General features: G+C 42.9%; 1 protein-coding gene across 2 annotated transcripts in view; it reads left to right on the plus strand.

The window, feature by feature from the left end:
- The first annotated feature begins 412 nt into the window (after positions 1-412).
- Positions 413-23974, plus strand: part of grm3 (glutamate receptor, metabotropic 3) — a 42186-nt gene continuing 18624 nt past the window's right edge. The window contains exons 1-5 of one of the 2 annotated variants that reach the window (XM_037108311.1): positions 413-696; positions 5982-6050; positions 12652-12711; positions 18584-19135; positions 20763-20906. In XM_037108311.1, the coding sequence (XP_036964206.1) occupies positions 18818-19135; positions 20763-20906 (462 nt within the window). In that variant the 5' untranslated portion in view covers positions 413-696; positions 5982-6050; positions 12652-12711; positions 18584-18817. Of the gene's footprint in view, positions 697-832; positions 1651-5981; positions 6051-12651; positions 12712-18583; positions 19136-20762; positions 20907-23974 lie in introns of those variants that run through there. The other variant, XM_037108312.1, reaches the window with a different exon arrangement.

Raw genomic sequence — 23974 nt, forward strand, 5'->3', positions numbered from 1 at the left:
TTCTTTTTTTCTTTACCCCTGCCTCTGACATCATAGAGTGTAATACCGTGTTAAAACATTGATGGGGTGTGCACGAAACCGGAAAAGGGTGTGAAATCCAGTCTTTCAAGCCTGTATGTTGTCGGGTTGAACTGACAGACAGATGTAGATGGATTCTGTACGCCATCCTGCACCTTTAACACACATCTGAAACCTTCATGTGGGATCACCGCCCTCTCCCTCACTGTTTTTGCTCATCTCCCTGTCCTCACTCAGTTAAAGCCGGAGTTGTTGTTCTGAGTGGTAAACATGTGCTAAGGGGGTGAATGGCTAAGTTTTCTTTTTATCCAATAAAAATGTCTCCTTGCCAGATCGATTGTTGTTGCTAGGAGACTGAAGCATCCTTTGGCAAGGGGCTACAGCTCTCCACGTCTGTTGTTTCCCTCCCCATCTCTCCCGCTCTCTCTCCCGCTCTCTCTCTGTCTCTCTCTCTCTCTGTCTCTCTCTCTCTCTCACTCACTCTGACACGCACGCGCGCACACGCACGCACACATCCACGGATCGAGCTGGCGCGCAGAGCAGTGGCGCCCATCCTCTCCTCTCAGTGCGACTCCTCCGAGGGATCAGGAGTAGACTAAGTCAAACTTCCAGCGGCTGAAGATTTTTTTTTTATCATTATTTTTTGTGAGCAACATTCAAATGATCCAAGTCGTCAAGGTAGGTCAATCAGAGCGTATTTTCCTCTCTGCTGGGCAAATGTGTTGCAGTCTTAGATTTCGGGTTAGGCGACAGAGTGCAGAGAAGAAGAGAGAGAAAAAAAATTGTCAGTCCGGGACCGTTTCGGGGCGCGCGTCAGCCAATCCTACGGTGGGGAACAATTTGCTTTGAACTTTGCGCAGGATTTAAACACCCGGTCGTGCTGCATAAAATGTGGTTTCTTGTGGATTTTCCTCTTTTTTTCTCTCTTTTTTTTTTAAATCAGACGCCCCCAGTGATCGCGGGCTGCGATACAGACAGGAGAGGGGGGAAAAAAGCCCTGATTGCTAATCTCTGCAGCAAGATGCATGATAAAGATACAGAAGGTGAAACAAAGAGTATCTGCAGCTGCGTATTTTACGCTGCGCGGAGAAGTTATTTGGGTTCAGACGCGCCGCAACAAGGCATGTCCCGCGGCTATAAGCTTCCTGGGAGAAGGGGGGAAATAAATAAATAAATAAATAAATCAAAAGATGGGCGGGTAGTGCGTCTCTGGAAACAGGCTTACAGGTGGATTTGATATGTGTTCAGTGTTTATCGGTGGGACGACTTTCCTGCCTCGCTGACAGAGCATCCACTCCACACCTTGCGCCAGAGGAGGAGGAGGAGAGGCGCGTGGACTTGTGCTGAAGGTAGAGCAGGAGCAAAAAAAAAAAAAAAAAAATGCACACACACACTTTAGACGTGTTTCCACTGACGGTCGGGGCTCTGAGGTGCGACAGAACTTGGACGAGCGTTTTCCTGCATGCGAGCCACATGTGGTTCCTCCTCAAAACGGTTTTACCTCCCAGTCAAAGTCAATTACATATTAGAAGCCTGGAGCGAGAAGCGAGAAAAATCAAGGCCCGTGGGCTGTATTCCTGCAGATCAGGTGTGTCATTATAACGGTGAGCTCAGGCTGACCTCACCTTTGTGGTAAGTGTATTTTAGAAAAAAAAGAATAGCAACTATTCTAGTTTTCCTTATATATTTGGTGTGATCAGATCCCACTGGCATTGATTTTATATGTTTTCACACATGGGGGAGTATATCAATGTGCTCAGGAGCCACTGATTAACTTAGCTTGGTGATGATGCCCCCTTGTTGTTCTTGTCCTGAATCTAAGAGACAAAACTTTTACTGAAAGGACAGGCAGCGGGCGAGGACGACATTGTGTTCCTTTTCCATCCAGTCAGACGTTTGCATTGAAGGCTGTTTCTAGAATTTCTGTTCGATCTCACAAAACCATAGTGCTCTGTGATAATCACCCCATCTGTATCTGTATTGTTATTTCAGTACCAACATCAGAAGATAGGGATCTTTTAGAGAGGAGTGGAAGACCTGAGACAAGGGGCGGGCAGTGTCTGTACTGCTAGATACCTGAGAGGCTTGGTTCTATAGCAGACACACTAATAATAATAATAATAATAATAATAATAATAATAATAATAATCATCATCATCATCATCATCATCATCATAATAAAGGGCTTGAGCAGCAGCAAAGACTGAATGCAGAATTTGCACATTTTTTGGCCTTACAAGTGGTGTCAACATGTTGTGTGTGTATTTGTGTGTGTGTGTTCATGCACATGTGTGGTTGTGTGTGTAAAACTAGAACTGTTCGCTTTTCACATGTCAGAAATTTGTGTTTTACGTGTTTTTTGTTGAAATCTCTCTTTAGTTCATTGATCCAATTCTAACTTTTTCCATGTTTGTGTGTACACGCAGACTGCGCGTGTTTGTGCCCAAGTGTGTGTGTTTGTGTGTCTGTGTGTGTGCGTGTGTGTCTGTGTGTGCAACTTGTTGCGTAATTAAGTGCAAAATTCATAGATGTGTTCGTTCACACTCATGCAATGTTGTGGCACTGGAGGGTCAAACGCAGTGTAGAGGAGTGTCACAGGTGTGGGTGGGCATTTGGTGGCTTGTTAAAGCCTGAGGACATGTTTACATGCTTCTGTATGGACGAACATGCGTTTGTGTGTGTGAGTGTGTGTGTGTGTAATTAGAATGTGCGTCTGTGTGCGAGTCGGGGCAGAATTGTCTGTCAGTGAATGGATTTGGCCTTGAGTTTCAGCATTTTTATGCTGGTAAATGTGCTTACATGAGCTCGTGTTTGTGCATCATTGTGTGTCCTTTTATGTGTGTGTGTGCATGTGTGTGTGTGTGTGTGTGGTTGTGTGTGTGTGTGCATGCGTGTGTGTGTTTGTGTGTGGTTGTGTGTGTGTGTGCAGATGGCCTTGTAGCCTCCACTGCATGCAGCACAGAACCTCATCGTTAGCAGTGTGCTGGCACAGTGCATAGGAAGAGGAAGCCCCTGCATCAGTGATGTCTACTAGTTTTATTGGATGTGAGAATTGGCAGACGAGCTCTGTGTGGATGCAAGTGTGTGATGTGACTTAGATTTTGGAAGCACAAGCCGTGCTGATTGTAGATCATCTATCATGAGCCAATGGTCTCCCCGATAGTTCCCCCTGTGATTGATTTTTATCGGTTTCGCAGTGTGTTTGATAAATCCGACAACTTCAACTGGAGGGTTTTTGTCTAAATAGATCCCGATGATCAGTTTCATCATCACACAGTGAGATAAGTTCAGTGATGTCTCGTCAACTACGCACAGGCCAAATTTAAATCCTGCGCATAAAATGTCAAAGAAAAGGGAAATAAAGCCAGTTCTGGTGTAATGGCATAAAAACATCTGTGTTTAAGCCACATATTGTCTTTGCAAAGCGGCTTTCTGTACTCATCCTTTAACATAATACGCTGCACAACTCTGTATTTTTTAGTGTGAAGTACTCAAACACCCCTGTAAGCTTGAAATGTGCCCGTAAAGAGTTTATTGTTGTTTTGGAGCACAGTGGCAGCTATGGTCAGTTAGAATTTATGTCCAGTGCAGTTCATTCCAGTATGGACCTGTTTCACGTAAAAAAAAAAAAATAAAAAAAAACACATGTGAATATCTACAGACATGTCTGAAACCACGCCTGCAACATCATCCACCTCTCTGCTCCCCATCCACAAAGTACTCTGACATGAACACGGCTGCTCACGTTGTGCTTCAGGACTGAGATGGAAGTGTGTTCAACATGAACTGGTGAGAATATATATAAGTGTCTGGACCACAGTGTGTACTGAGCATGATGACAGACAGCCATCAGTGTTTTCTATGGACAATTTGTCATTTTTACCAAGTTTCCCGGTCGACCACGGGACAAAACTTCTTACAGATTCCTTTCAAGCTTACGGGTGCGAGGACTTAAAAAAAACAAAAAACAATTTGGCCCGCAGTATTTAAGCCCCACAAAATCTTCCATCTTCTATGCGTTACTCAGACGAGGCGTTTCGGGTGATGGTGTTTTACTTCGACAGAAAAATCTGGCAAGAAGGTGACGCGATTACTGACTGAGTGCAACACGACCCAGATGAAACAATGTGAGGGATCATTTGACATCAGAAGGTACAAACTTAATGACACGCAGCAAACTACGTTCTGTTTAATGCCAAAGCTGCCGCCTACTGCTGCCGGCACAATCAGCCCTTCAGCAAAGATTTTTTTGGTGTATGATACTGCATGTGTTACAAGTGTGGTGTACCGTTTCACTGTATATTTTCATTATTGTATACTGTGTATGTGCCTTTATGATGCACAGTTTGGGTTTTGCAGTCCATGATCAGTAGATTTACACTTGACCTAAGCCTTACTTTGGTACGCTTATGTGCAGCTTTCAGCTAGTGCTTTGCATTGGCACGTTGAAAAGTCCTGAAAAGTATAGTGAGCCTTGTAATTACCGTGAAGCCTCTATGATGATAAACTTCAAATGATTCTAATGGCACCATTTTCTGCAGAAAATAACACAATACCTAAAATTGGTGCAGTGTACATGTTGCCATCAGCCCAGTCATCAAGGTGCTGCCGTGTAGTGCTGTCTGACACTGGAGACAACAACGTCAGAACATTTGAAATCTGTACAATGTATAGCGTGTATTTTAACAACAGCATGTTTTTTAAATTGTCGGGGTGTACGTATCTGTTCCTATTGGCTGTCAAAGTTAACGCAATAATTACGTGTTTAGGGAAAATCAGGGAAACGATGGAGCAGTAACGTTGCGGATGTACTAGCGGAAACAAACGTCCTTGAGCAGAAATGGATGGAGAACAGGGTCCTCTGAATGGCAGGTCCAGCTTTAAAGGGCTGCCAGATGGTTTCCTCGACAAGAACAAAGCTATTTGCATTCACTGTCGGTGTGAACTGAGTTACCACCGGAGTACGTCGGGTCTCAATTACCGCTAGCAGGCGCAGCGAGCCCTCCTCCCCGCTCTCAGATCACGCTGTGTAGGCTGCAGCAGAGACGCCTGGACAACTCCGCACGTGACAAACTTTCAACTTGATAGCTAAATGGGTGGCAACAGCTTGCAGGCAGATTACCATTGTTTGGTTAACCTTTACAGTACAGTACAGTTGACACTACATTGTGTTAGTAGTGCTGAGAAATGTTTTGTTCGGGTCAGTTTGCCCATCTGTTGTTGCTTGACGGGCTCGAGTTCTCAGCATATTTTTTGAGCATGCCGTACCTTTGAGGTTATTCCGAAGCATATTCTGGAGAGCATTTGTAGTTGTTTTGTGTTGTTGCAATAATAGTAGACACACATTTGCATAAATCAAGCCTATTTGTCAACTCCCATGTTGATAAGAGTATTAAAACCTTGAAAACTACTCCAGTAAGTTACTGCAAGTTACAACTATGGATAATAATGCGATAAATCATGATACAATATTTGAATTGACTGACAGCCCTATTAATTATGTTAAGATGACGTATTAAAAATCAGTTCAACATTGTTTTGCTTACCAATGTTTATTAAAGCTCTTGTCTCCACAGTTCAGTTATTTCTCAGTTAACTTTGGAAGCTGTAAGAACTAACTTCCTACAAACTAACCCCAACGCCACACACACACAGTACATTTAACACACACAGCCACGAGTCAAAAAACATCACATTCAGAAGTGGCAAACAATACAAATGGTGTCTCACATTAAAAATCCATTATCCAAGTTAACAGTGTATGCTTTCTATGAGTAATGTTGAAGCTCCACAGGTGTTTTTTTGAGCACAGCGTGTCAGAGCCTCTTAATGTTTCTGTCCATGGTGCTGAACTCATTTTAAAGGAACTTGACTGGTTCGCCATAAACAAGTATGATGAATGGCCCTCTTTCAGTCTTTTCTTTCTCTTTCTGTTGGTTTCATGTGTTCATCAACGCCTGAAGCCCGGCGGATGGAAACATGGGATCTGATCTCAGCAGAGTCGGGCGGAGTCTAATACACTAATTAAACAGGTAGGTGACCTCGAAGTTGATGATTTGTTTTGCCCCCACACACCGCTAATGTTAAATTATATTTTTTTAAAGGATTATACTGTGTAAGCATTGGCATACTCAAACAGGAGTCCATTCATAACTTTTCTCACTTTATCCCCTAATGTATTATAGAAGTCTTTGTCACAGGGCGCATTAGGGGAACTCTGAAAGAGAAGGATGAGGGAGTTTAGGAGGTTCTAACAATGCAAGAGAATAACATTATTGTCTTTGTCCTCTCTCAGAAAAATATAAACACAAACATGTCCGCGAGATTAAAAACTGAGACGCATCATGGGAATTGAAAGATCCAGCAATTTTGGAGTTTGACTCTCACTCTGGACTTCAAAATAGGATATCATGACCTCTTCTGTATTGATTTTGACCATTGTGACCATGCTGTCTTGCAGTTCCTCTTTTTAAGACTATAAGTTACACTGTGACATGTGGTCTCATATCCCACCATTACATATCGTATTTAACACTTGGCATTAAAGTTACGGCATCTATTGTTTGTACATTCTTTCAGTTCATCTTTACAAGTAAGCATCTTGAGAAAATTGTATTAAAATTATTCTTGGGCGTACTTAATTGGAGTAAAACAGTAACTGGGAGATGATATGGCAAGATGTATCATCTGAAGTGGCCTAAGTCGCTTGCCGTTGTTAAGGAATTGAAGAGAAGAGGGTGAAAGAAGAGTTTAGACAGAAAAAGTGACACATGTAAATGAGAAGAAAGCACAAAATAGAATAGAAATAGAATAGAAAGCATATCTTTGACTGCTGTGGACAGACGAGGATTGAACTAAGACCAAAGAAACATTGTCATTAACCACCAATAATTGTGTTCAGTAGTTTGGGGTTGCTGTACTTTTTTACAACAGATCTACTAAGTATTATTGACCACTGAAGCTGATGCAGGATCTTTACATTTATAGCAAAATTACCTTGCTGAAGATCTCATAAAATTAACCAGGGAAGCGGAACAGACGACCGAGCCGCCATGCTTTTGTTAATCATAATTTCAATGAATCCCATAAACTACGTCCTTCATTCTGTTGTTGAAGTTTCTTCCCAAAGTTCTTGTCTTTTCAGGGTTGTTTCATTTTTCTCTCTCTTTCTTTTTTTTTTAAATACTACTGTTTCTCCGCTCCACATGTTTTTTACACTGTTATGCTCTGGTGAGGAAACAGGGAAGTGTCTGGAAATCACTGCTGCTGCTTCCCACAGCTCACCTCTCATCAGCAACAACAACACACACTGAGCCTCACACACACACACACACACACACACACACACACACACACACACACACACACACACTTGCAGCACATAGCACTGCACTGTCTGTTCACTGACATCCATCCTACCTTACATGCACAGACTTTCATACACACACACACACACACGCACGCACACACACACACACGGTACACTTGGGGGATGAGGCAGTGAAAGGGCAGTGGGATGTACAGCTGTGATGGTGTGTCTCAGAGAGAGATCAGACTCTTTAATAAATGATGAGCTTGAGGAGGGTAGCAGTGTGTGTGTATGTGTGTGTGTGTTTGTGTGGGATGGGTAGTGAAAGGTGGCTTACTGGTCATGCAGTGGCTACCATCAATAGGAGGGGCCATCTTGAGAGTTACGGAGTGACAGCAACTCAGCAGCGACACTCTCAGAAACTTTTGACGTCTGTTAAGATTGTTGATTGGGCCGTGCTCTACGCGAGGACAGCTCATTCGATGGACTCAGTGCAACAGTTGTGATCTCTAATCATTCCAAATCCTGTCAGCTCAGCATTCTGATATCCAGGAGCGGATCTAATATTGGTTGAACGTTTTGGGATGAGCAATCTAAAAATAGAAAATAACAATGCAAATCTGCTACGTGGGTGTAGTATATCCATTCTGGTCTTGATGGTGGCGATGGAGCTTTTCTCAGTTATGTGAGTGTACGTGTGATATTACGCCAAACAACTGGAGGTCCGTTCATTGCTTCAGGCCCCAAGGCACCATCACTAAAGCAGTGAAGAGTGCACATAGTGATAGTGTGAAGCTCAAAGGTCGGCACTGTCACATGTTGAATCATTTCTGTCCTGGGCGATTTTTAATACCAGATCGTTTTTGCATTCATTAATTAAAACATTTCTTCGTGGCGTGGTCCGCCACATGAGGGGATCACATGACTCACAACAGCACAAATAGAGCCTTTCCGGTGTATATCCAGAAGGAAAACAAAAATGATTGTGGCGTACCACAAGAAAAGCTGAAACATGTGTTCCACATAAACAAAACAGATATTTTTACAACAACAAAAAAATGATTTGGTTCCCATGCAGCTCCCGAGCAGTCTGACCATTCAGAGCTCTCTGTCACACAGCGCCTTCCGCCAATTTACATAAGCCCTCTCTCAGGTTATGATTACATGACAGCCACAATAACCTTCTCTTTCTCCACTATTGCATCAGGTGTAGTAACTCCCCCTGGAAATTCACTCCTAATGCACGGGTTGAACCCTCTCAATCCCTGCTCACTGCTGTGTGGGCATCTGCCACACACCTGGGAACTACATGTCAGCTGTGAATGTCACCATGAAATAATCAATAAAGGACAGTGTATACAGCATTGTTATTTATGTTATTAATATTATTATTGTTGTTATTATTATTATAATAATTATTATTGTTTTGTTGTTATTATTATCATTATTATTATTATTAAATTCAAACCTGTTACTGTATAACCTCTAACATTTAAACTCTTTTGGGATTTAGCAGGGGAAACACAACATAGTTAATCATCACATGATCAAATTTGAAAGCATGCAAATTTTTTAAAAATCCAGTTTTTTCCAGTGTACGTACATTGTTTTAAGGTGTGCAATAGTCAGAAACCATGCTTTTTAGCATCAAGCATAAAACACAGAAATCAAACTAAAAAGTTTGCCTTTCATCATTTTTGACTGACAACCACATATACAGAGGAAGAAGCGTACAAATGCACAAAAATGGAGAAATAACCTGATTCATCATTGACGCTGATTCAACGCAAGACAACACAAAATGAATGACAACTTCAATGCAATTCTTTTTAAAGTAACATTATGTAGACAGGTGAGGTGACAAATGACTCCATTTTGTTACTTTAACAGATGAAATACCAGGGTCCAAAAAAGGTTGTGCTTCTTGCACTGCAGTGGAAACAATTAGTATCCCAATAATGAGGATGACAAATCCAGGGCTAATGTGAGAGAGCAAATTAAAACAATTAGTATCACTTAAATTCTCATAATTAGTGAGGAATGACTGCAGTAATTGTTTTTTACACCTCACCACCTCAACTAGATTAGCCAAACCCAACCAACATTATTTTTTACCTGAGGGTCTTATGTCTTTGTCCGAACCAATTGTATTTATTCCTTTAACTGTCTGAGGGATACTGTGGTCAATAATCTCCATTACTCTCTACCTGTCCATTGCAACACGCTGTACACCTCATGTATCGACCGCAGTGACGACAGACTGGCGGGGTGTGAACATGAATTAAGCAGGATGCGGCAGCGGCGGTGCCATGAAGAGGTTGACTGATGCTCCATGATGACTCCCAGGGTCATTACATGACAGTTAAGTTGATAGATGCCATCCACAGAGGGGTAATTCTCCTTCTGACAGGCCCCGCCGCCCTCTACAGTGATGAAATGCCGATCTGATGAATGCTTTCACACATTTCCCAACCCTAGTCTGTTTTTAGGCTGAAACAGCCATTTTTAATCACGCTATGTCAGATGAGGTCCTGACCACCGAAACCCTCCGTGAAGTAAAGGAAGACAACAGATTGAAACCCAGTGGGAAGACATAACAGATACATCTGGGGTTGCAACTAACAATTATATTTTAAAATATACAGACAGATGTGAAGTTATCGCATTGCTTTTTTTTTCAACCACAAGTTAACAAGTCTTTTTCAAACACAGCTGTTAACAGGATGAATATAGATGAGGTAATGTATCTTTTTGTGGCTATATTACATTAATAACAGCAATACGACAATGATGAAACAAAGTAAACATTGTTCTAGTAACATTATCATCCATGGGTCATCTGTGGGTTACATATAATCCTATAGGTAACAGATTTGGCTAAAGTTTTATTTTTATTTCTTGAGAATTTTTAACATTCCCAAGAAATCTTAAATCAATAAGCCACAGCAGGATGTACTTCAGTTGCAAGACCAACATGAAATGTTAAGATACAAGCCAGATGTCCTGATGCTGTCTAGCAACACAGAAGTATCTCCTGTTTTACCACCAGACTACAGAGCAGCTTTACTCCCAGACTACAGAGCAGCTTTACTCCCAGACTACAGAGCAGCTTTACTCCCAGACTAAAGAGACTTGGCCTTCATTACACATATAATTGACTTTAAGCTGACTTTACCGTAATCTATAAAGTCAGGTAACTGATTAGACTGTTAAGTTGCACAAGCCAAAAGGTTTGAACAACAACATTTAGCATTCTAAACTCAATTATAAGCCTTTGAGGTCATCTGTTTCATTTGATGTTGCAATCGGTCCCGGGAGTCAGAGAGTGAGGAAGGAAGTTTGCAAACTGAAATATATAACTTCATCAGTGAAGACAACACCATGATCCCACGCTCTTCGCTACTTCAAACTACGTCTTTTGTTTTTGTTGTTTTGATTGAGAGACCCCAAGTGGCAGCAATGACGTACCATGCATTAAAGTAACAGTTGTCAGGAATTGTTTTTGAAGGTCTCACTGCAGTCAAACAGTCCACAGTGCTGAGTCCGCCCACCGTAGACTTTATGAAGTGCTCAGAGGTTAAAAGCTCTTTTAGCAGAGAATCCCTTTGGAGTACCCACTGCACACGAGAGTACAGTTTAGTCCGCGTGCCCCCGAAGCGCACCACTTCCTCTACGGGTTAATCCAATTTTCATCACAAATACGCTTCTTTATCTATCGCAGCATGCGGATTACAAAACTGCAGATCTTTTGTTGGGCGGAGATCAATGCCTGTGTGGTCAAATCTTTTCAGTTTCAGGTCCAGGAAATCAATTTCTATGTTTCTAGCATGAGACGGCCTTTTAACCTTTGAACCTAATGCCGGTCGTGAAATGGACTCACAGGATCAATACAGGAAACTCTGGTTTATATCTGACTGTGTGAACAGAAACATCAATAGCCATCTAAGACTACCTAACTATTGATTGTGGTTCGGAAATTATAGGTGATAAAGGTGGTTTAACCCAGGTTAGCCATCATCCCCCTGTAGATATATATTTTATCCAGATATTTTGAAGTCTTTTTTCAGTGAATAGCCACAAGCTTGCACAAGTGTGTTTTTAATGCTGATCGAGGGATGCGCATCATGTCTCGCTGGCTGTTGAGCTGTTGTGTTTTCTGATATCTTTCTGTCCTATTTATGGATCATCAGTCTTTCCTGACTAAAAACGCACTTAGTAAATAATTAATGGTCACAGCCCATTGCACTCGTTGGGCTGTCAGAAGTCTGGGACACCATGTCTACACACACACACACACACACACACACACACACACACACACACACACGCACTCACAAACGCACGCACAGGCAGCGTAATTGTTATGTGAGGGCCAAAATAAAAGTAGTACACTCTTCACACATTCTGAAAAGGGCTACACGCGTGCTGTCTCCTGCAATTAATGTGCTTTTAGTTCACGTCCTCTCAGCATTAATGAGCAACTCTGTACTTATTTGGCCTTAATCGCCAAAATAGAAAAAGGAGAAGGAGATGGAAGGAGAACAGAACACACACAAAGCAATCAATGAATTAACTGATACACCTCTGATAGCGTGCAGTCTGTTGTCCTGTCATAACCAAGCCTCTGATATAAAATCTCCCGTCTCTCGTTCTCTTAAAACACAAAAAGAACTCACACACATGCACTTACACTGTCTCCCCATACTGTGAGATTCGCGTCATTGATGCAGCTGTGGGGTCTGTGAAGTGCACTATAGATAGATAAACAAGCACGCACACGCATGAACACACACACACACACACACACAGTTAGAAAAAAAAACCCAGAAGAAACACACACAGAGGGCTGGGTTGTAGGGCTATCTCTCCTCTCAGCGTACTGCGGTCCATCGACCCTGCATGGCTGCTCTCAGCTGGATACGTGTCATCCACAGCAGCCCTGCCTGTCAGGGAGAGAGAGCGGGCTGTGGAGGGTGTGAGGGAGGTGGAAATAAATGGGGAGAGTGGAACACCAGCCAAGGAGGAGAGGATGCAGGGGTGATGCCATAGAGGAAGAACGGGGGAAACAAAAGAGGAGTATGTTGGCGGTGTGTATGCAGCATGCAGCCTATTCACCGATTTCAGATTTGAGCGAGGTCAGAGGTGAAATGGGGTTGTCTGTCAGATGTAACTCTGCATCGTAGCTCCCAGTGAGAAGGGTCAGTAGTCAGCCTCCCTCCTTTATCTGATCCTCTCTCCTCTGCTTCTAATGACAGTCAGGATGTTTTCTGACTGATGTTTACTCTCCATGTGTGTGTGTGTGTCCCCCCATCTCTCTGTAATAGGTGTCTGTGGTGATGTTGCCATGTGCCAGCTGCTATCTGCTCTTTTCCTTCTTTATTCAGGTAAGACACTGAATGACTGTGTACTGTATGTGTGTGCATTAAGTAAATATATTCTATTTGTACAAATGTTCTTCTTACTGAATTTCTTGGTGACATCTGAAAGTACATAATTCTTGAAAGTAATAGTTTGACTTTTTGGGAAACATGCTGTTAGAGAGGCTCAATGCTGCTTGTATCCATTTGTTTAAAGCAAAGCTAAAATGAGTGGCTAGATAGCTTAGCTCTGCATTAAGAGTGAAAGACAAGTGGAAGAAGCTGGCCTGTCTCTAAGGGAAAACCTACCTGGACATTTAAAGCTCACCAGAGTATTTCTCACTGGAAGGCAAGGCTGTAGGAAGTGGCCTGTGTCTCAGGTCTGAGGCTGCATCCTTCAAGGGGACTCGGTCGAGGCCTTCCTAGACCGCCAAAGGCCGAGCTGAGTGTTGTTGAATGAGATGGTGTGGTCTACAGGACACCGCTGTGTCGCATTCGGTCTTCAAATGCAGCCCTCAAAAGAAGGGGCCCCCGAACTGAGACACAATAATAGTCTGTAACAACCCCATGTTGAACCACAATTACATTTTTCATGGATAAACAAACACGATAAAACATGTTAATTATGAGCTTGACAAAGAGGGTTTAACTTAAGACAGAATCCTGCTAGCTGTCTCACCCTCGTTATGCTAAGCTAAGCTAACCAGCTGTTGGCAAAAGCTTCGTATTTGATGGACAGACTTAAGAGTGACTTCAACTCACTCATTTATCTCTCAGCAAGAAAGCAAAAATGGCGAATGATTCCTTCAAAGGGCCACGCTGTGCTTACATGATGTGTAATCAAGGCTTTGCAATCATGACACTTTGGAATAAGGTGCTTTCAGCTTGGTCTGCCATAGTTGTTACAAGTTGCTGTGCTTGTTAACATATTGGGTCACATATAGATATTACTGAAGAGCACTGGAGCTCAATGAGCACAATGCAACAGGTCTGAGACATACAGTGTTGTCGTATATGAGTCGACCACAGGCACCACGCAGCACAGATAAGAAGTTAACCACTGCTACAACTGAGAAAGAAATTCTCAAGTTGTCTTCAAGGTCAGAATCTTTGACATGTGAAGTTTCTGAGCTGCTCGCCAAATGGAAACTTTTGTTTAGAAGCGATTCCAATCGCACAACCCTTTGAGAGTGAGCATGATTATCTAATGTGTCCACTGGGTTTGATTCTGACTGTATTCAGCTTGAGAAAGTGATGGTGTTTGCCAGCCAAATCTCAAAACTCGGAGGTCTTCTAGCCTATTTTAATCCCTAAGTGTATTGTTTGTCAAAGTATAAAATCCCACCACGGTTTCCATACTCCATGAACTGACAAATCATGTCATGGTGAATCGTGTGGCTGCTTGAGAAGAGAAAACTGCTTTCTTCAATCCGATTAAAGCTCTGGCAGAGTTTGGAATAAGGACATTTTAGTTGGTTTTCAATATAGGGCTCAAACATGTAAAATATTATGATCCTATATATATTTATAAGTCGAGCGCCCTGTCCTGAGCTTTAGCCTCCTTGGCAATATTTCAGTAATAAAGAAAGAGGGCTCCAAAAGTGAAATGGTTTCTGTTTCACAGTGTGTTTTGCTTGCACAGTTGCTCTTGAGACAGGAAGCTGGGTTTGGGCACTTTCCAAGAGGTTATAATGAAGCAAACATTCAATTTCAGTGGACACCATGAGAGAGCAGTGTAAAAATGCTGGGAGATATTATTTGGCACATTTCTGGGAAATTGACTTCAAGAACTGCCAATTACATTAAAGCATAGTGTCGGTGCAAGGCGTTGAGTGAAACTGTTGTTAGAGTCTCAGCTCCATAAATATACAATTTTATGTGCCACAACACACACACACACACACACACACACACACACGTGAATCCGCTTGTGCACAAATGCGTGTGCACACTCAAAACAAACACACAGCCACATCTGCAGCCTTGTTGCAGCGTTGTCCTCAAAACTGAGCTCATTACAAAGTTCCCCCTTTGTGTTAGTTTCAAAGTGGCCTCTAATAAGGATGTTAGTTTGTTTAAAGAGTTTATTTCCAGGAACTTCAGCGATTTCAGTGGATTACTGGAAATCATTTGAGGAGGTTGTACTTTTTTTTTCCCCCAATGCACAACAAATACTATGGACACACACACGCGTACACACACACACACACCATGCATCTTGTGTGACAGCTTGAAGAATGGATATACATTTTTCATCAGCGCCATCAGTGTCCTTCCAAAAAAGTTAAATCATATTTCCATCAAATGCATGTCTCCAGTGGGATTTTGACAGGAAACAACCAAAACCAAACCCATCAGCGACTTATGGGACCATATTATGGTACATCATGTGGCTCACACGAGGCACTAACCCTCCAGTCCTCCTCTGTAACGATTATTTATCATATATCCTGACTCTGTGGGTCTCTTACGTGTTTCCTGAACACCGTAATTCAGATTTCTGATGGCTGACAGAGGAGGGATCTAAGACATAGAAATAGTCTGCTTTTAGGTCAACCCCTCAGAGAAAGCAGAGGTGTGTGTGTGTGTGTGTGTTTGTGCATGTGTGTGAGTGTGTATGTCTGAGTGTGCGCGTGTGGGTGGGTGTTTGTCTGGGTTTGTGTGTTTGTCTGTGTGTATGTGTGTCATATTACAGAGCAGAGTGGTAAAGGTATGGCAGCCGCCTGCAGAAAAATCTGAGCTGCCTGCATCTAAGAGAAGCTTTCATCCTCCTACCTGCCCACCAAAGAGGGGAGGCACACACTCTCTCTCTCTCACTCTCTCTCTCTCTCTCTCTCTCTCTCTCTCTCTTTCTTTTACACACACACACATATACACACATACAAACCACGGTTGAGGCCACAAATTTCAGCAATCAACGGAGATTTCACTACAAGTTTGCTCCTTGGTCTAGATTGATTTTCATAGTCAAAACGTCAACCTCCAGCTTCCGTCTCATCTCTCCCGGGGACTGAAGAGACGGCAAGTTAGACATGAGAGGCAGAATTTTAAAAGAAGAGAGCTTTTTCAGCTACTCGAGGCTTTTACTGACTTTGCATTAGCTAAATAGTTGAAGAGATATAAACACAGAGAGGAGGCAAGAGAGAGACTAGAGGAAGAACAAGTTTTGCCTATTTATCATATCTTAGAGCTGAATCTTGGAATCCTTGGACTTTTTAGTATTGCGTTTGCATAAAGTTGTGGAACTTGCAAGAAAAAGAAAAGGTCAAAATCAATGCAGCAGGGAGCGGGATGTGCTGACTTTAGTGCCCCGTCTCCACCTGGTATTGACACGCAATATATCTGGGTATGTTATCTGAATCGCTGCAGGTAAGGCACGTTTATCAGTACAGCCAGACCATCTCTGACTCGTGTAAATACAATCTGTATCTAACTACATTCTTAAGATTGAGACTCTACAACCATGCTATCTGCTATAGGAGGCTGTGCTAAGCTACAGTGGTGCCTTGAGCTAAATGCTAACACGAAGACAATACTAACATTCTGATGTTTGCCAGATGTAATGCAAATACTAGTTTAGCGGGTTAGGATGCTATCGCTAAATTAGCACTAAACACAAGGTAGCTTTGGCTCATGTGAGTCACATTAGATTTGCAGCTCTTTAATCACAGTACTGGACAAATACTGGCTCTTCATCATATGTTATCTACCATAGGGGCATCCAAGAGGGAACTTTCACAGCATGTTTTTTGACCAACTTCAGTCCTAATGTCTCTGGGCACAATTAATGTCTATGTCAGATTTCACGGCAATACATCCCATAGATGTTAAAGCCTTTCACTGAGAAACAAAAACGACAACTGCATCGTGGCGTCAGAGGAAAAGTCAGGCGATCTCACAAGTCATCAGCGTACATTGTCCAGCAACCAGACAGCTGGATTCACCAGTCCTGGAAAATTCATCCCTCCAGGTTTTTAAGATATGCAGTTAGGGCCGAAGGTATTGAACCAATCAGCGCCCTTTTAAAGAAGAACTGGCAGCTGCGGACGACGATGGGACGACCAGTTTGAAAAAAAAAAACAATGTAGAAGCTCTTCTCCCCCAAGAGGTTAGCATAGCTGCTACAGCATCAGTTAAATCAGAACTGGAAAATGGCAATGAAGGCTTTTTTCAATGGAAAATGTGTTTTTGCTCTTCTCTCGACCAGCTTAGGTAAGAGTTTGACTCTGTCTCCTTGTGTGGTAGCTCTCTCCCACTGCTGGCCTAGATGAAGTTAGCCTGTGATAGACAGGGATAGACAGATGGCTTGTTACCTGATGAGTATCTTCTGAAAGTGAGGCCTTTTCCAAACAGATTCTAGCGACAACTTTCCAGATGGTCAACTCATCTTCTCGCACCTTGAACGCCTGAATAACGTTTGTGCCGATCCATCGAGATAATGTTGAGTTACTTCATACTTGAACACTTTGGCCAGCTGTTGGTGTTGTCAGAGGATCACCAAAGTCATTAGAATGTATCTACTATGAGCCTTAATTATCTGCAGCAAATTTCATGCTTGAAACTTATCCAACGACTTGAAAGGTGTTGTTCTGCTCTCCCAGCAAATGCCCACAAAGGACCAATTCCTCCGCAAGTATAAAGAAAGATAAGTGGAGCGCACACGGCCATAAGAATCACTTCACTTGTGCTGGGATACTGCAGCGTGGTTTCTGAAAAGTTCACCAGCTCCACCTCTCTCATTTGAGATTGATCTCACCAGTGCTCATTAACACTTTGCTGTAAATGCGAAGGTCAGTGATCCAATGTCACCCAGGTATCGAGACTGCATGTTAAAACGATGTGAGTTTGTACGGCTAACTTCCCTTAATGACCCTCAATAGCATGTTTTGTTATACTTTACTAACTTGGTAAGATACCCACATCTTTCAAACTCCACACCCCCAGATTGTAATGTGTTCTTTCTGTTCCATATTGTATTCCCCAACCCAAAAACTGAAACAACCCTGATCATATCTTTAGGGTACAAAAGTCCCTCCAGAAGCCTCAGAAAACATTACATGACTGTTTTTTTTTACGAATTTGACATGTAAAATCTGCGGATTAGCTTCTTAAAACAATTTAAAGATTGCTTTTGTCTATTACAATAGTTCAGGCTATCTCTGAGGAGACGAACACGGAGAATGTTGGTGAGCGAGCCTGTCAAAACACACAGTGATAGCTTTAATTGAGTTGTAAGCTGCGATAAGCAGCATCAGCTGTTGTTGGCCTCATTGTTGTCAGTTAGCTTCTTCCATGGTTAAAATGCATTCTGTCCTCGCACTGTAATTATGCAAGGGAGAGCGGGAGCAATAAATCTGATAACACACACACACACACACACACACACACACAGACACACACACACACACACATACGCACACACTTATAAACTCATGGACGAGCACAGAATTGTTGGAACAGAGATCAGATTAGAGAAGCTTTTCTGATCTGTGGCATGAGAAGACTGGGCTCATGTATCAACCAGCCATCTAAGCTGGCTTATCCTGATACAACCAGGGGCAAACACACACACACATACACACATAAAACACACTTATAAGAAGAAAGTTTACTGGGTGATGTAAGTGGGGGCGGGAGGGGGTAGGAGAACAGTGGGGAACAATCTCCAAACAGTCCCATATCCTTTTTAGTCATGGCTCCGCTTTGGCTGTGAAGCGGAAACAACTCTGAGCCCTTGTTAACAGTGTCCCCAAACTCCACTAAATGTCTACGTTGCTGTCTTTATACTTTATAGTAACATGTACTAAAGTATTTCATCCTGCAGCTCCTGACAGCTTTGTGATTTGTCCTGCACTGACTTTAGTTCTCTCTCCTCTCTCCTCTCTCCTTCTCCGAGCAGGACTGATGTCCAGATGGTGTGCCCCTCCATGTGTGGTCCAATCCAGCTCTCCCTGACCATTTCATGGGCCTCAAACAGACCCGCGCATCCACGGCCGCAGCTTGACTCAACCCTACCGCGCACTCTGCACCTCGTCCTCGACCCCTCACCCCTAACCTTCGCCCTCAGTCCCCCACCTCCCTCTGTCAACCCTTTCCTCACATTTTGACAATCCTAGCTCTACCTGAGTCAAACATGGTGGCCCGCGTTCCCGCTCTCATCTTGGTCATGATGTGTCGCGGCGTCCTGCTCTCTGTCGGAGACCCGCCTCAGTCCCGCAGGGAGATCCGCATCGAGGGAGATCTGGTGCTCGGCGGCCTGTTCCCAGTGCACGAGAAAGGTGCTGGGATGGAGGAGTGTGGGCGGGTGAATGAGGACAGAGGGATCCAGAGGCTGGAGGCCATGCTCTTTGCCATAGACAGAATCAATTCGGACAACAATATTCTGCCCGGGGTCTCCCTTGGGGTCCACATCCTGGACACCTGCTCAAGAGATACCTACGCACTGGAGCAGGTGAGCATGCATATTTTAATAATTTCCGATGGACACTTCACAGACAGTTTGCTGACCAACTAGCTTAAATAGTTAGTGCTTATGTGTAGATAAAAGTTCTGCATTTTTCAACGTTGCATCCCCCTTGAATGGCATAACTAGAAATTTAACTAGAGTCCAAAAGTGAAGTTACTGCGCTTGGTAGCGCTCCTCTGATATCAGTGCAGGGCAGGAGGCAGGTTGCTAATATTAGCCTATTTAGCGCCGCTAACGTTAGCAGCCAGGTAATGAGGCCGTGTGCTATTTATTTGATGGTTTGGTTGATAGCGTCCAAGCTTCTTTTATATTATATCTTACTCACATAAATGGCATTGTGATGATGCCAGGATTACCACAGTGACTTAAGAGATATCACCACAGCGGAAGTTGTTGGGCTTATGGGCCTTGCTCAAGGGCACCTAAGTGCTCAAATGAGGGGGAGGCAAGTTTGAACCGGCAACCCTCCGGTCTTGAGCTTCGCTTCTCTGATCATTTTAAGTTTATTGCTGCCTGCCAACCACTATTAAGCACCATTCGCATGTGTGTGGGTGTAATCCTAGATATGTAAATCAAAATCACTTAAGATTTCTTTTGCACAGCACACTGTTTTCTGTAAAAGTTAAATAAGGTTTTTGCCAACTTGTGTGCACAACATATATCATCAGTGATTGATGATGTGTGCATATGAAAGCGGGGAAAGCAATCACATCCACAACAAGGTAATGCTACGAGCACATCACTAAAATAACAGTTCAGTTCAAGCGTTTATTCTCCAACAGTGTTCAGTTGTATTCACCTGCGAGTGCTGATGCTCGGATGCAGTTGGTTTCATTAGCTGTTTTGTTCTCTTGTGCTGCCGGGCAACTTGAACTTTCACTTAAAAGTTACTCTGTGAAGTAAGTTGTGGTGTCAGAAGTAAAGAAGTGCAATTTTTTTCCATTTTAAATCAGGTAAACCTATAAGGTGGCATTAAAATGTAATATTCAGGTAAAGTAAATGTACCTCGAAATTGTATTTAATCCACGACGGGTAGGAGGGCTGCCGCAGATGATGATAACAGTGAATCCTTGATGAGAAATAGAGATGGAAACAATTTGCTTTGAGGGAAATGAGGCAGATATAAAAAAAAAAAAAAAAAAAGAAAGAAAAGAAAACTAACACTTCCCCTCAGGGATTGTTATCTTGAAAGAAAATAGATCGTATTTTATTGCTTCGGTACTTAGCGGATGATACATCTAGTGATTCTATAGAACGAGCTGTGGACTCTTTATGTTCAGTTTCCTGAAATGAGTTGCAGGTTATCCGGCTGTTTATCCACAGACCAGCAATATGTTACACCGTGCTTTGGTCTCAGAGGACTTAATTTAGCCCCTTCATTGAAAGCCTTTAAGAAGCCTCCAGTGGAAAGCAACAGGACTTTACAGTCGCTTCAAACAGACAGATATTTTACATGATAAGAAAACTCTTATTATCGCTTGTGTCGCATATTTCTTATATTGAACGTAATTCAAAGTGTTTCACAGGCTGATTAAAATCAACAGATAATGTCGACCATATGGTTTTCAGTATGTCTCACAGCGTTTGATGTGAGATATTGTGTTTTTCTCAGGCTCTGGAGTTTGTGAGAGCCTCCCTCACCAAGGTGGACGACACAGAGTTCATCTGCCCGGACGGATCTTACGCCCTGCAGGACGACAGCCCGCTCGCCATCGCCGGAGTCATAGGTGGATCCTTCAGCAGCGTCTCCATACAGGTAACGCTTCCGCCAGCGTCATCCAACTTTCACCTCCGTGGCGGCTTCTTCACTCAATCTTCAAATCCTCCCCGGTGACACGTCTGTCTCTCTGCCTGTATGTGTGTGTGTGTGTGTGTGTGTGCGCTTATTTCTCGGAGTCAAGTTCCGTCGGTGTGTTCTTGTGTGTCTCGGCAGCTCTTGTAGCTCTTGTCACAGAGCCGGGCAATTTGCATAGTTTAGCATAAAACCTCCTTCTCCCCTTACTCCTCTGTGACTGCACAAAAGCATCCTCCTATCAGTCCTTAAATCCCTAATCTCTGCAACTGTCTCTGTCTTCTCCTCCTCATCCTCTCTTCTTTCTCTCTCTCTCCCTCCCTCTCCCATTTTATGTATTTCTCTTTTTTTTTTTTCCAGGCCCCTTAAATCTTCGGTCTCTTCCCTCTCATCGCCGCCCGCCTCTCTCTTTTCTCTCCTTCTTTATATGCATTCAGAGGCACCCCTCGCGGCTATTTGGGGAGAGCTCAGTGTATGCTGACCTCAGCCCCCTTCTTCTCCTCCTCCTCCTCCTCCTCCTTTCCTGGGGCGGCCATTGTTAACACATCTGCTTCATCTCTTGTCCTTCATCACACATAATTATCCCCCTGTTCTCCCGCCGCTCATTCTTGTTGCCCTTTGTTGCCGCGGCTGTTGTTTTTACCTGTCCTTTTTTTTTTCCGAGGGCAGGACTGTTTACAAGACCCGAACTGTGCTCTGCTTTCTGATCTCCTGCCAGTGAAGCCATTCCAGCAACTCCTTCATGCCGCTCCGCTTGGCCAGTCTGTCTGTTGCCTCCAAATGAAGTCATAGGGAATTATTTCGTGTCTAACCATGCACAACTAAACTCCAGTGTTTTGCAGGCGTTTACATAGCAGGCATCATTCCTCCCATCGCTCGCACACGTGTGTGTGTGTGTGTGTGTGTGTCTGTGTGAGTGTGTGTGACTTGCATTCCAAGCAGAAAACACACAGCAGCCCTCCACTGCACCAATTTTTTTCCTCCTTCCCCTTTCATTTTTTTTTTCTACTCGTCTCTCATATTCAAGCCATTCCTACAGTACATATCTCCCTTCCCCTCGCTCGCTCTCTCTCTCTCTCTCGCAGGAAGGCAGCAGCTTTTCCTAACAGAGTAAACTCTCAGTGTCCCTACAGAGAGGCCTCTTAGCTGGCTGTAGTCATTGTTCACTGGCAGGTAATGGAGCAATGCGGTTACATCTTGCAGCGTGACCTTCCCTGACATTTAAGTCAACTGCCGTCTCAAAACCATAAAAACCCCCAAAGCACTACAAGCAGCCACCCGAGCGTGTGTCGGCACAGGTAGCCTCTTTGCATGTCGACCTGTCCTCGTGCGCATCCGCGTACATGCACGCCAACGTGTTTTCTAATCTTCTACATTATTAGTCTAATGAGATTCTGACATGTTGTCAAAACAGCTCATCAGCTGTGCTATGAATGAAATATAGAAAAGCCCAGAGTGATGCGCTCTAAAAGGATTAAACTGAGGCGAGAACAGAACGGCCGCGCAATTTGTGTTTATTTGCATGTGCGTGTGTGTTTGTTTGGCTGTGCATGTTTACGTGTCTTTTGTGCGCACAAGAATGAGTAGCAATAATATTTCCACTGTTTGTGTTGGCGCCTGTGAGTAAAATTGTAATGAAGAGAACATGACCGAACCCCAATCAACAGTAAAAGGGAATATTATATGGACATCAGTAGACCCCAGATGATGTCCATCACTAATGCATGAGTCAGTGATTTATTGAACTTGTGCGCGCATGCATGCATGCGTGTGTGTCTGTGTCTGTGTGTGTGTGTGTGTGTGTGTGTGTGTGTGTGTGTACACTATTTTGTGTTTCTTCGTGTGTGTGTGCCTACACTTGCCGCATTGTCTTTTATCTTTAAATAATCACATTATGCATGAAGCAAATCCTATCAGCAGCAACCTGCTAAATACGTTTTTAATTCATCCTTTGATAAAAAAAATAAAACACATGTATTAAAGGATCATTCCAATTATTTTTTTAATTATTATCCAGTCTTATTTTCCAAGTCTTTGACAACTCGCTAATGATTTTTAACTTTTTTTTTTTAAGAGGCACATGAAAAATCTACTGGCCGATACAAACCAGGGACATTTTTTGAAAAACCTTTTTAACACAACAGCACCACCCCTGCAGTGACGCACATATTTAAATAGCTGTGTCGGTTTAATAATATTGTGGTTGATATATTCTTGACATCATTCACACTGCTGGCTGACAGCCCTTAAGCAGACATCTTTACTTGCCAGCTACCAAAAAGAAGCTATGAAAGGCACTGACATTTTTTTCTCCAGAGAACATTTGAGGTCATGTTGAGTTCAATTCTTTGTTTTTTCTTTGTTCCATCAGACAATATTAAAGACAAGGCGCTCCCTAACTGCTTCTTTTGACTTCACTGTTTGGAATACCCAGTATTGATCAGAAATTGTTGATTCGGAAATACTGAGCTCAGCAGTGACATTGATGTGTGACACCCTGATTTCCAAAAACTGGAGCCGCTGCGTAAAAGATCAATAAAAACAGAGAGCGATCATTTGCAAATGAACTGTGTTAACCGACAGCGGCTTTACAAAGTGTTCCCGAGCCCCAGTGGTAATATCATTTATACAGTCATGTGTTTGACAAAGTGCTGAACAACTGATTGAGATTGATCCTTTCATACCCCGATCACGATACCATCAACTTTTGTCAATGAACTGCTTACCTGTGGAAAGTTCCAAACAGGTGATTTTTGATCATTTTTTTTGGCCTGTCCCGACTTGTTTGAAACATGTTGGCGGAATCAAATTCAGAATAAGAATATATGTGTTTACCTTAAGCAGATGAATAGGTCAAACATTAAATATATTGTCTTTGCGTGGTTTTCATTGAGCGTATTTCAAAAAAAATTAGAAGACTGTCACAATAAAGCATCCCAACTTTTTGAGGATCAGGACTGTATACAAATGATTATGGTTTTACCTGTCGAGCGGTCCAAGGTGCAAATATTTCCTTCGTAGCAGTATCTGAC

Source organism: Acanthopagrus latus, chromosome 8 (genome assembly GCF_904848185.1).
Source record: "Acanthopagrus latus isolate v.2019 chromosome 8, fAcaLat1.1, whole genome shotgun sequence".
Lineage (NCBI taxonomy): Eukaryota > Metazoa > Chordata > Actinopteri > Spariformes > Sparidae > Acanthopagrus > Acanthopagrus latus.